The sequence below is a fragment of the Xyrauchen texanus genome, chromosome 21, assembly GCF_025860055.1.
Source record: "Xyrauchen texanus isolate HMW12.3.18 chromosome 21, RBS_HiC_50CHRs, whole genome shotgun sequence".
Lineage (NCBI taxonomy): Eukaryota > Metazoa > Chordata > Actinopteri > Cypriniformes > Catostomidae > Xyrauchen > Xyrauchen texanus.
In genome coordinates, this window is record NC_068296.1 from 267,928 (window position 1) to 282,927 (window position 15,000).

The 15,000-nt window shown below is 41.6% G+C and overlaps 1 protein-coding gene across 1 annotated transcript in view; it reads right to left on the minus strand.

The window, feature by feature from the left end:
- Nucleotides 1-15,000, minus strand: part of LOC127661946 (protein O-mannosyl-transferase TMTC2-like) — a 118,042-nt gene that overhangs the window by 35,014 nt on the left and 68,028 nt on the right. Inside the window, exon 2 of the mRNA XM_052152926.1 lies at nucleotides 5,472-6,048. Within this exon, the coding sequence (XP_052008886.1) occupies nucleotides 5,472-6,048 (577 nt within the window). The remainder of the gene's footprint in view (nucleotides 1-5,471; nucleotides 6,049-15,000) is intronic.

The following is a 15,000-nucleotide window of genomic DNA, read 5'->3' on the forward strand; positions in this document are numbered from 1 at the left end:
TGAACGCGTGCATGGATGAACGCGTGCATGGATGAACGCGCGCATAGATGAACGAGTGAATAGATGAACGAGTGAATAGATGAACTAGTGAATAGATGAACACGTGAATAGATGAACGAGTGAATAGATTAACACATCAATAGATGAACGAGTGAATAGATGAACAAGTTAATAGATGAACTAGTGCATAGATGAACGCGTGAATAGATGAAGAGTGAATCGATGAACACGCGAATAGATGAACGAGTGAATAGATGAACTAGTGAATAGATGAACGAGTGAATAGATGAACTAGTGAATAGATGAACGCGTGAATAGATAAACGCGTGACTAGATGAACGAGTGAATAGATTAACACATCAATAGATGAACACGTGAATAGATGAACAAGTGAATAGATGAACGCGTGAATAGATGAACGAGTGAATAGATGAACGAGTGAATAGATGAACTAGTGAATAGATGAACACGTGAATAGATGAACGTGTGAATAGATGAATGAGTGAATAGATTAACACATCAATAGATGAACGAGTGAATAGATGAACTAGTGAATAGATGAACGTGTTAATAGATGAACGAGTGAATAGAGCAGTAGCCATTATTGGAATTAAATAGAGTATTCTGAACTGAGACTTTAATTCAGTTGAAAGCCCTGAGCGCATCCCAGCTCCTTTAACTGGAGATAATAGAGTTGAATTCATTAATCTCTATAATCAAACGTCCTGCAGTCTGAATGATATTCACTTACAGCTTCTGAATTACAATCAATATAAAAGCTACGGGATGATAAATCAGACAAACGGTCTCACAATCACAGAACTCTTCTGATGCACGCCAGCACATTTAACATGAGCCGTCATTAAAGCCACAGTACAGATGAAGGACACGTTCAACATTACGCTCTTTAGCGTGTAGATGACATGTTTCCAGCGAACGAGTCTTCAGTCTGTGTAAACTCATCACTGTCCTGGAGATCACAGACGTCTCGTGAAGCTTTTGTGTTAACAGTTATTCTGACTTCGACACTGAGCCGTTATGAGTCAGAGCGACACGTTCCGATGATTGATGGACAGATGTCCAATCACAGCGCAGGAGCGGTCACTACACCGGTCACGATTACTGCTGTTATTGGACGATATATTGTCCCTGAAATAATTGGGATAAAGGATATGATCGTCATTTTAAGACCACTTCATGCCACTGATTAATAATAATAATGCAAGTACACCGTTACAAAGAGCAATGAGCTGTTAATAATATTTAGATGTTGGAATCGGGATTGTGTATAAGGAAGATGACTCTTCATCTCCAACTGTGGGGTTGTTCCCAGCTCGGAAAACTGGATGGGATGGTGATGAACTCTGACAAGATGAGCTTTGAGGTTAGTTGTATTGCCACTGTTTTTAGAGTTGGCATACTGGCTGGTATATTAATAAAGTTGGCATCTCCTCTCTCCTGTGGCTTATAGCTAAAACATTCCCACACCAGAGCTCTGAATACGGCTTTGAAAGTCCATTTGGACTTATTCTTCCAAACGTTGTGGCTGGAATTATGCAGTTGTCGGGAAAACGACATTAAGCATCTTCATGTGCTTGTCCTTCAAGAAGTAAATTGTTCATTCACAGGTCCGAGTATAAATGTTACTTGTCCGGAGACAAAACCAAAATAATGAAATCATGAACTAACAACAAACAATATTTGACAGTATTTATCCATCTTTATCCATTTATCCATCTCTAAAAAATACATTTCTTCATTGTTAGTTCATAGTGCATGAATTCATGTTTACATTTAATTAGAATATATGAAATCATTAAGAGATTAATAATGATATAGAAGTGTTGTTTATTGTTAGTTCATGTTAACTAATGTAGAAACGAAACCTTGTTATAAAGTGTCACTAAATGTTTAGACGCTACAGACACTACAGATGCTATTATTACACTATTATTATTACGCTATTATTATGCTATTATTACACTATTATTACACTATTATATTACGCTATTATTACGCTATTACTACACTATTATTATTACACTATTATTATTATTACGCTATTATTACACTATTATTATTACACTATTATTATTACGCTATTATTATTACGCTATTATTACACTATTATTATTGTTATTACACTATTATTATCACAGTATTATTATTACACTATTATTATTACACTATTATTACACTATTATTATTATCACACTATTATTACACCATTATAATTACACTATTATTACACCATTATTATTACACTAATATTACGTGATTATTACACTATTATTATTACACCATTATTATTATTACACTAATATTAAGTGATTATTACACTATTATTATTACACTATTATTATATTACACTATTATTACACCATTATTATATTACACTAATATTAAGTGATTATTACACCATTATTATTACACTAATATTACGTGATTATTACACTATTATTATTACACCATTATTATTATTACACTAATATTAAGTGATTATTACACTATTATTATTACACTATTATTATATTACACTATTATTACACCATTATTATATTACACTAATATTAAGTGATTATTACACCATTATTATTACACCATTATTATATTACACTATTATTACACCACTATTATATTACACTATTATTACACCATTATTATATTACATTATTACACCATTATTATTACTCTATTATTACGTGATTATTACACTATTATTACACTATTACACTAATATTACGTGATTATTACACTATTACTATAATATTATTACACCATTATTATTACACTATTACACCATTATATATTACACTAATATTACGTGATTATTACACTATTACACCATTATTATTACACCATTATTATATTACACTATTATTACGTGATTATTACACTATTACACCATTATTATTACACCATTATTATATTACACTATTATTACACTAATATTACGTGATTATTACACTATTACTATAATATTACACCATTATTATTATTACACTATTACACCATTATATATTACACTAATATTACGTGATTATTACACTATTACACCATTATTATTACACCATTATTATATTACACCATTATTATTACACCATTATTATATTACACTATTATTACACTAATATTACGTGATTATTACACTATTATTACACTATTATCATTACACTAGTATTACTACACTAGTATTACACCACTATTACACTATTATTACGCTATTATTACACTATTATTGTGTGAGTGTGTGTGACAGTGTGTGTGTGAAGCTGAGCCCCACCTGCGACACAGAGCGGACGACAGCAGACACAGTGCAACTGGCTAAAATGTTGGTGACATTAATTATGTAAACAAACATCAGCAAAAATTATAGTGGTCATGGCCATATATCGTAAAACAAGTCGATAATGTAATTATAGTGACAGGCCTGTCACACATGAGACATCAGACACTTTTGTCACCCACAGGCCATGATGCCCAACCTGATGTGCCAGCACAGATTCTGTCAGTGCCAGTCTATGAATGAACAACACAGCTCTTGTCTCTCTGTAGTGCCACGTCACAGTGATGAAGCATTAATGGCACAGAATACACATGAGTGCAAACACACAGTATTCAGCTGTACCTCATTAAAACATAACAATATCTTTATTATAATAGGTTACAAACATTCAAGCATATAAACATCTAATAACCACATTATATGTTATATATAATCTGTCCTTCAGTGCGTCAGCTGTGAAGTGTATATTAAGAGTTTTATTGAAAAGACTCACACTGGGGGTTTGTCAGTACAGGAAAAACTCTAAAAATAAGCCACAATATAATTAGACTCTGGACGGATGTCCTGTTACACCATCTCCAACAGTGAATAATTAGGTGTTATATTTGATACAATCTGTCCTTTGATAATCATATTACCAACGTTTGTAGAACAGCATTCTTCCACCTCAGGAATATTGCTAAATTACGGCACATGCTCTCTGTTGCTGATGCTGAAACACTAATTCATGCGTTCATGACCTCAAGACTAGATTATTGTAATGCATTACTGGGAGGATGTCCAGCAACATGTGTTCTTGACAGGGTTAGTGAGATTCACCCACTGTCTCAAAGACAATCCACACTCACATTTACACACATCACGTTGAATTTGTGCTGATTGGTTGAAGTTCCCAAATCTCACAGTGTTTCATCATCGATGGAAAACACTCTTGACAAGCCGGCTTGAGTAAAAGTTGACCTGATACACAGAGCTTGAGAACAATAAAGATTTGCACTGAAGAACCAGCACTGTGTGTAAATGCTTCAACTATAATTGAACACACCCACACTCTCACACACACACACACACACACACACACACACACACACACACACACACACACACACACACACACACACACCAATACACTCACACACACCCACACTCACACTCACACACACACACACACACACCAATACACTCACACACACCCACACACACTCACACACACCCACACACACACACAGGCACACACACACACACACACACTCACACACACACACAGGCGCACACACACACACACACAAACACACACACACACACACACACACACAGTCACTCACACACACACACACCTACACTCACACACACACACAAACACACACACACACACACACACACACCCACACACACACACACACACACACCCACACTCACACACACACACCCACACACTCACACACACACACCCACACACACACACTCACACACACACACCCACACTCACACACACACACACACACACACACACACACACAGGCGCACACACACACACACACACTCACACAGCTACTGTTTATGAGCGGCCGCTGCACTAATTACTCTGCTTATGTAAACAGCATACATCAACATGGTTACAGGTCATTAATGGAGCATTGGTTACGATTGCTCTCTGACCATAAATAAAAGAGTTCAACAACTGCAGAAACTTTCCAGATTATGAACTGCGGAAATGTTGTAATTATGCTGTGTTCATTAAAAGCAGGATTTTACAGGGGGCTGGTTTCACCCGTGTCGGATTCGGATGAGCGGTCGTTTGAGAGGGCACAACGGGTCATAAACATTAAAGCAGTTGCCATTCAGCAAACACAAATCAGTGCGGTGAACAAAGTTGCAATAACTGACATTTGAACACTGTAGAAACATAATTGCAGCGTCCGCTGTGTGCTGCATGTGAAAACACAAACATCTCTGGCCAATGTAAACAAATGGTTTTCTTTCCATGCGTTCTGAAGAAGGGAAACAGCTGAGCTGAGCATACATGTGTGCCTGGGCAGCTGCCCATGTCGATCATGCCTCAATCCACCCCCCGTTTATACCAATAATCCACAAACACATCTATTGTTTTCTTTCTGTGCACATGTGAGCAATTAGGAAATCATCTGCACAGCTGGTTTCTGTAATGGTGTAAAGCGATGTTTACCTTGCAGAAGAGTGCGGGAACCTGCTGCAACTTCAGCCGATGGAAGACAAACACGTCGTACACGGCCGCCACAGTGAGTACCGTCACGCCCTGCTCCTTCCACAGCATGCTACAGGAAGCACACGCAAGCGTGCTCACAAACCACGGCCAGCTCCGCCCGTGCACGCCGCTCGTCCTCAGGGCACAGTACCGCATGTAGCAGCGCAGGGACAAGAGGAAGAAAAGAGCTGCTCCCACGTCGGCCCGACCCACGACGCCCGCCACGGCCTCGGTGTGTATGGGGTGAGCGGCGAAGAGAAGCCCGGCCAGCAGGCTCCAGCGGCCCGACCCTAGCAGCAGGCCGGAGAAGCTGGAGAAGAGCGCGGTGGCGGCGCAGTGGAGGAGCACGTTGATCAGGTGATAGCTCCAGGGGTTCAGGCCGCTCAGGGCGTAGTTCAGGCGGAAGGACAGCGTGCAGAACGGCCGGTACGACTTGTGGCTGCCGCTGTGGGTGAGAAGCGTCCCCCAGAAGTCATCGTAGAAGATGTTGATCCAAGGCGTTTCGGGGAGAAGGTCCTGGTTGGTTTTGATAGCACGGCTGTGTGGGGAAAAAGAGAGAGCTTGTGTTCGAACTATACTTAAAGCATATTGATACTACAGGCACCGGCTGATGAGCATGTCTGATTGGCCAATCAACACATTCACACTAAACTCATAACTGTGTTGTCACATGATAAAAAGACATTTCTAAATTACATTTTTTTACAGTAAGTTTTAAGTAAAAAATATTGCAAAATAAATGTTTATCACATCACATGTTATTATATGAGCTGCTCATGTTGCTACAGACTGAGCTCTGACACAGAGAGGTCACAGAGAGGTCACGGCTAACACACATCACAGACATGAAAGCATGTGTTGAACAGTGACAAAGTCTTCCAGCGTCCTAAACTGCCCACTGGATCCATATGTATATCATTTAGATGTATTGCTGATGTGATGTAAAGAGACGATGATAACCTCTAACAATGCAATATACAAATAAACAATACTGTTATTGCTCAAAGTGATTTAAACCCGTAACCACAAGTATTAAACTCTTTAAAAAGTCGATTTTCATCCATGATTTTGGAGCACAACTAATCCAAGAAAGATGTCAGCGTCATTATTTTATTTCTTATTTTTTTTGGTAGATCCACCACTAAAATCAGTTGATATGCCAACGGTGAAAGTCCAAAAATGCTAATTGTTTTTAATATAATATTTTCTGCCCATTTTCTCCAAATTTGTAACGGCCAACTCTCAATGCGCTCCGAGTCCTCGTGGTGGTGTAGTGACTCGCCTCAATCTGGGTGGCGGAGGACGAATCTCAGTTGCCTCCGCGTCTGAGACCATCAATCCGCGCATCTTATCACGTGACTCGTTGAGCGCGTTACCGTGGAGACGTAGCGCGTGTGGAGGCTTCATGCTATTCTCCGCATCATCCACACACAACTCGCCACACGCCCCACCGAGAGCGAGAACCACATTATAGTGACCACGAGGAGGTTACCCCATGTGACTCTACCCTCCCTAGCAACCGGGCCAATTTAGTTACCCCATGTGACTCTATCCTCCCTAGCAACCGAGCCAATTTGGTTGCTAAGGAGACCTGACTGGAGTCACTCAGCACGACTCCAGGTGTGATAGTCAGCGTCAATACTCGCTGAGATACCCAGACTCTTAAACTCGAGAAGTATTAAAGATATCTTAATATCACTTTAAATGCTGGTTCAAAACAAACTTTCCTTTTTGTATCTTCATTCTTGAGGCCCTAAATGGTTAAACCCCAGAGATATGGGGCTCTCAATGTGGCTCCGATCAGAAAAAAAATTATAAAAGTCACCCATTTTTAATGGTCAATTAAACAAACGTGGGCCAGATGGTATAAAGATTGTTTGGTCTGCACAATCCCAGCCATGTCCTGCCAATCACAGACAACACACTGACATTATGACATTGTTTTACAAGGTCAAGCGTCAGTCACATATTCTTCAGAAATCTAGTTTTATGTAATCGAGGTCTTTAATTTCTTCACAGTCTGCCAAAAATAACAACATTCACAGCACAGAGATGATGATGATGATGAGGTTTTCTTTTCTGTGAGGGTTCAACTGGACAGAAAGAAGAAAATAAAAAACATAATGATTTTAACTTGTCCTCTGTGTTTCAGAGAGCTCAGGACATGTACCGCACCCCTCGCCCAAAACAAATAAATCATCAAGACAGGGACAGGGACACATCAAAGACAGGGACCTCCTTACAGCCGTAAGCAAGTATGAAGTGGCACCAAATGTGTCAAAGCGATCTGAACCAGAGCACTGGCTTTCACACAGAGAGACAAAGAGACAGAAAGAGGGAATGGGGACGAGATTAGGAACGAGTCTAAGTTGGGACAGAGCACACTTGCACCTGTGGCTCATGGAGACCTCAATAATAAAGGCCAAAAATTACACAACATATTAAAAAAGCAAAATAATGCTGAAAGACAGAGATGGACAAAGAATGTGAGACGTCTTCGGACACTTCGAGAAATTGTCAAAATGGAGAAATCATAAAAGGCTCATAAAGCTTGAGTATCTACAGATAACAGCTCTACAACATAAGATATGTGTTTACATCATAAATAAAACATCTGCGTTTACAGATTACACGCTTTACCTCTGTAAAGTGACCTCTGAAATACGGCACTTAATGCGACAGCTGAGACGCACATTCTCCACAGTGCGGGGCGGGTCTTAAAGAGTCTCGCAGCCAATGAAAGTGCATATGTAAAATTATATCTTTTACCATAAAGGAAAACAGTGCAAGACAAATAACTGACAACATCACGCGGGCCACTGAAAATGTCCATTTGAGCAGGCGTGTCTCATGACACACCCGACACGCCGAACACACTTGACACGCCCGACACACGTGACACGCCCGACACGGCCAACATGCTTGACACGCCCGACACGCTTGACACGCCCAACACACTTGACATGCCCGACACACCTGACACGCTCAACACACTTGACATGCCCGACACTCATGACACGCCCAACATGCTTGACACGCCTGACACACCTGACACGCCCAACACACTTGACGTGCCCGACACGCCCAACATGCTTGACACGCCCGACACGCACGACACACCTGACATGGCCAACACACTTGACACGCCCGACACACCCAACACGCCCAACATGCTTGACACGCCCGACACACCTGACACGCCCAACACACTTGACACGCCCGACACACCTGACACGCCCGACACACCTGACACGCCCAACACACCTGACACGCCCAACACACTTGACACAACCGACACGCCCAACATGCTTGACACGCCCAACACGTCCAACATGCTTGACACGCCTGACACGCCCGACACACTTGACACGCCCGACACACCTGACACGCCCAACACACTTGACACGCCCGACACACCCAACACACTTGACAGGCCCGACACACTTGACACGCCCGACACACTTGACACGCCCGACACACTTGACACGCCCGACACACCTAACATGCTTGACACGCCCAACACGTCCAACATGCTTGACACGCCTGACATGCCCAACACACTTGACATGCCCAACATGCTTGACACGCCCGACAATCCCGACACGCCCGACAGCCCTAACAACAAGAAAACAACAAACACGTGTGCACAAAGCAACTAGGCAGTTACGTTATTCCATATGCAGACATCCATGCCAAACTCCATGTCATTAAACTCTAGGCACACGTATCTGAGAAACATACATGTCTATCCCCGTGAGCGTGAATGTATGTCACATATATGACGACGGAATGGAGCGAAATGAGTCTCCTCAGAGAGTGCAAAAGATGACATACAAAGCGGTAATTAAATACATCACCAAGCGTGTGATAATGTGCCATACGAGTCCCTTCGGTGATTGAACGTGTAATTAACACAGAATGACACAAATAACAGCGTTCCAAAGAAACATGTTTACAAGAGAGCGATATCTCAAATGAGAGAAGTGTGAGTTAACTGGCAACAATCTCTGATAAAATGCCAAGGTCTGATGATCTGCTGCTAAGTAGCACGGCATGCCTGCCAACGGTGAGCGTATTCCCTCGCCATCCACGGAAACAGATGGAAACTCAGAGAAGTCAAGAGATTTGTTTTACAATAAACTAGTGTTTATATTGATCAATGCGAGTGGTGCTCATCCATGCAAAACTCAGCACTATAATGGCATGTTTGAGGGATTCACCGACGGATCGGCCATAAGCATGACAATGCCCATATGAAGACCAATGGTTCATTTATAGTTCATTGGTTTTTTCATTTATAGTTCATATAGTTCATTGCATCATCAACACAAAGGAGATATATTCAGAAAGCTGCACAAGAGCTGACAGCACAGGCCGCACTCTTCTGTATAACTGAATGGATAGTGCACACTAAACTATAGTTTATAATCATTGTTCTGTGTGTAATATAAAGAAACCCCTATAGATTTTCTTTAAAATCCATTTTGAATTTTCTCTCCAGAAATCATTCACACACACAAACGATGGAGATTTGTTTAAATGCCTATAGTAATCTTTACATGTACAGTTTGCATTTTGGGAGACAGTTTTATCAAAAGGGATTCAAAGAATATATTTACGTTTATGTATTTAAAAAAATTGTTTTATCCCCTTTTCGGCCAATTTGGAATGCCCAATTCCCACTACTTAGAAGGTCCTCGTGATGGCGCGTTTACTCGCCTCAATCCGGGTGGCGGAGGATGAGTCTCAGTCACCTCCACGTCTGAGACTGTCAATCGGCGCATCTGATCACGTGACTCGTTGTGCATGACACCGCGGAGACTCACAGCATGTGGAGGTTCATGCTACTCTCCACGATCCACACACAACTCACCACACGCCCCATTGAGAGAACCACTAATCACCACCACGAGGAGGTTACCCCATGTGACTCTACCCTCCCTAGCAACCGAGACAATTTGGTTACCTCATGTGACTCTACCCTCCCTAGCAACCGAGACAATTTGGTTACCTCATGTGACTCTACCCTCCCTAGCAACCGGGACCATTTGGTTGCTAAGGAGACCTGGCTGGAGTCACTCAGCATGCCCTGGATTCAAACTCATGACTTGTTTATGTTTATGTTTATTTTATTTAAAAAAGGGACGATGCACATTAATTAACATGAGCACTTATGTCCATCATGTAAATGTGCCAGATTTAGCCATACAGGCTCATTTTCATCTGCAGTTCTATCCGGTATTTTACATTCCCCTCTAGTTAATGAGTTTTGATGAAGTCATTGAGCGGAGGTGGGGCCAGACATGGACATTTCATTCACAACTACAATATCTGCAAATCTGACCATATTTCCCCAGTTTAAGATGTTGTATTTAGTTCAAACTTTACAATGATTATATGAATTCAACTTCCAATATTTCCAAAGCCTGCTTATACAGACTTTCTACTGACTGTAATGTGGTCAAGCTGGTAAGAGTTCATGTGTGAGAGAATCATGGCACTGATGTACTGAGGCCTCTGTAGTCAAAGTGATCCTAATGTGACTAAAATTTGCCTAATTTGATTATGTTCACCACCTGTTTTCAGGTCTCACAGGCTCCTCTATGGCAGTGCATCGAGCAGGTGTGCAAAGCACAATCCAGCTTTTTGCTGCAGGTGGGCAAATCAACTGTGCAGGTGGGCAAATCAACTGTGCAGGTGGGCAAATCAACAGTGCACGTGGGCAAATCAACTGTGCAGGTGGGCAAATCAACTGTGCACGTGGGCAAATCAACTGTGCACGTGGGCAAATCAACAGTGCACGTGGGCACATCAACACACTCTTGGTCTTGCAGGGAGTCCCAGAGAATGCCCGCCTGGTTTACTGTTCTGAGACGTTTAAAGCCACGAAGCTGGAGGTTAATCTGGAGTTTTGACTTGTTTGGTGATGCAGGGTTAATCCTTTGCACATGATTTATTGACAAAAGTTTATTGATGCTCCAGACGCGTGAATAAACTTAAGGTGAACCACGGTGCCAAAGCTTCCCGAATCTTGGGTGGCAACCCGTACGGTTTAGTTTTTTTACCGAGAACAGTTACTCCTCTAATACACATTCTCTGCAAGTGCCGCTGGATGATGTCGAACTGCGCCCACGTCACCCGCAGTTGCCCGGGAATAAGATGCACATCCCCACAAGCAGGAGTGTGGCAAACAAGTATCCAGAAAGGTTCCTCTGCATTTGGTCGTTTTGTTTTCGAAAGTGCCGTTTGGGATAATCGCTTTTGTTGGTAGTCTTTAAGAACCATTAAAATTCTTTATTTTCTCTGAGCCATTTGTCAAATTAGATCTTCGTCTTTCCGAATAAAGGACTAAAACGAGAGCCATTGTGCTTCAATTACACCTCTGAATCACTTGGAAGAAGCTGCAAGTGTTCTGTATACTGCGGTGGTCCAGAGAAAACAAACATCACAGCCTGAAGCCTCGCAGCAGCTCCACAGTGGAGCATGAAGACTCGTGCCAGGACCAGCGGGCGAGGATGTCTGAGATCAGAATGAGAGAGAAACACCTGGAGCTCCAGAGGTGTATCATGTTGAGCGGAGGCTCTTGGGTTGTGGGATGATTGAATGAATTTGAGGAAGTCTGTCAGACTCGCTGGAATGATTGTACTTGAGGTGAGACTCGTCCTGTATAAGTTGATCTCTCGTCTCTATGATCAGTAGAGAATGTAGACAGGAAGAGAGAAGGAGGACAAAACGTGGAGTTCAGGAGAGAGGAGGATATATACCAAAGTTCATTCAAGGCAGGTCAGTCCACTCCGCGGGCATCTTCGGAACAGTCCCTGGCCGCTATAGTCCATGGAAACAAGCGGCACAGAAGTACAGCACCTACCTACTTGAATGGGGACCGAAGTTGTGCTTCATTACCTAAGATCACGATAGCTAATGAAGCTAATGCGCGTTCTCAAATTGACGGACAGACGATGACTGTTAACTGTCATTAATATAGTTCAACATTAATATACTTATTGTGTGTGGGACATCTGTCATATTCTGTATGTAGGATACCTATCCAATACAAGCTGAGATGAGGGCTCCTGAAAGACTTTATTGCCGTTTATACATCAGTGAGTCGAGACTCAACATGACATAAGCTCCATTCACACATCAACACCAAATGTTTGGCAGAAATGACCTCCACACGGCTGCACCAGATATGTACGCTTTTAGTTTGAAAACATGGCGGGTGTGATTTTGTAGCTGAATGTATGTAGTCGGCAATGTTGATGTTTTGTTTTATGCACTTGCTCGAGACTCAATGACACCATATGTGATGACTTCAATGAGCCTTGAAGTGCAGAGAAGAAAATACTGTTGGTATCATCCGAAGGCGGAGACGCTATCTGGCTGTGCCTCAGGTGGTAGAGCGGGTCGGACACTAATCACAGGGTTGGCGGTTTGATTCCCGGCCCACATGACTCCACATGCCGAAGTGTCCTTGGACAAGACACTGAACCCCAAATTGCTCCCAATGGCAGACTAGCACCTTACATGCAGCTCTGCCATCATTGGAGTGTGTGTGTGTGTGTGTGTGTGTGTGTGTGTGTGTGTGTGTATGTATGTATGAGTGTGTGTGTGTGTGTGTGCGTGTTTTTGTGATTTACGAGGACAATTTTTAAGTTACAAATTAGTAATTACAAGGGTATTATGCTATAAATGTGATTTATGAGGACATCTCTAGTGTCCCCATAATTCAAATCGCTTAAAAATCATACTAAACAATGTTTTATTGAAAATGTAAAAATGCAGAAGGTTTTCTGTGAGGGTTAGGTTTAGGGGTTATGTTAGGTTTAGAGGATAGAATCTATAGTTTATACAGTATAAAAGTCATTATGTCTATGGAAAGTCCTCATAATGATAGGTAGACCAACATGTGTGTGTGTGTGTGTGTGTGTGTGTGTGTGTGTGTGTGTGTGCGTGTGTGTATGTATGTATGAGTGTGTGTGTGTGTGTGTGTTTTTGTGATTTACGAGGACAATTTTTAAGTTACAAATTAGTAATTACAAGGGTATTATGCTATAAATGTGATTTATGAGGACATCTCTAGTGTCCCCATAATTCAAATCGCTTAAAAATCATACTAAACAATGTTTTATTGAAAATGTAAAAATGCAGAAAGTTTTCTGTGAGGGTTAGGTTTAGGGGTTGTGTTAGGTTTAGAGGATAGAATATAAAGTTTATACAGTATAAAAACCATTATGTCTATGGAAAGTCCTCATAATGATAGGTAGATCAACATGTGTGTGTGTGTGTGTGTGTGTGTGTGTGTGTGTGTGTGTGTGTGTGAATGAGTCACAGTGTAAAGCACTTTGAATAAGGTTGAAAAGGCGCTATATAAGTGCAAACCATTTGCCATTTACTTCCGAGACACCGATGTTAAATGGCGCAGAGTAATTGCATCATCTCCATCAGAACGGTCTTACGTCAGCACGCCCTGACCTCATACAAACTCAAACCGGTAACCTTCTGGCTCTGTTCACACACACCATCAATAAAGGACATTTAAAGGTTATGATACAACTTCGCATTAAGGAAAATGCATCCGTATCAGGGTGGTGTTCACACCTCTTAACTGGAAATTGTAGGTAACTGTCTGGAAACGGCTTTATGTGTGAACGATACTTTTGGCCCTCTTAGCAGAGCAGCAACCACGAGAATAAACGGTTCATTGTGGCAGCTGTGATTGTAATTTACATTAATATGGTTTGGTACACATGTACTGTAGCATTAGATCAAACAAACACTCAAATATATTGCAAACTCAGTATGTGATGTTCCTATATGTGCGTTTGTTCTATGGCTGTACCTGTAACGTAAAGCGGGACGTTCGGGCACTTCGACACAAAGCACTGATGTCCAATGAAGACAAATAAGAAACAATAAATCAGTTTTAAATCGCAGTAAGTTACATTTGAAATATTATCGTATTACACCCCAGATATTGCTTTAATATGGTCGTCCCCGCTGATTTACATTCCTAAAGTCTAGTTGAATATGTGAGCACGTAAAGAGTGCATTCTTGCTCCAGGAGCGCTCTTGACACCTCTCGAGGGATCAGCGGTATCACGCAATTACACACCGGCCCACATCGGCTCGTCTAGAGTCCAATCAAGTGTGCGGGAATACAGTGAGCACTTCTGTCAAAGTGTGTTTGCTTATCTCTCTCCCCCGTCTGGCACGTAGTTTCGGTTTGGGTGACCGCAGCGCTAATGAGAAGTGAAATCCAAAATAATCCATTTGTAATCTTGAGGCAGTTTGCTCAGCGAGAGGAGCCTGAACGCTGCGGTGTCGATGGCAGTCGCGACCTCAATGTTTTCACACAAGCGCCGCTCGGCTCCAAAGCAAAGGCTCAAAGTTCAAGCCACTCAAAGTGTCTGGAATCAAACCATTACACAACAGTTTTCCAAGAATCACTTTCCTTCTTTTATGAATCTGACACACGGTTAGCTTAGTA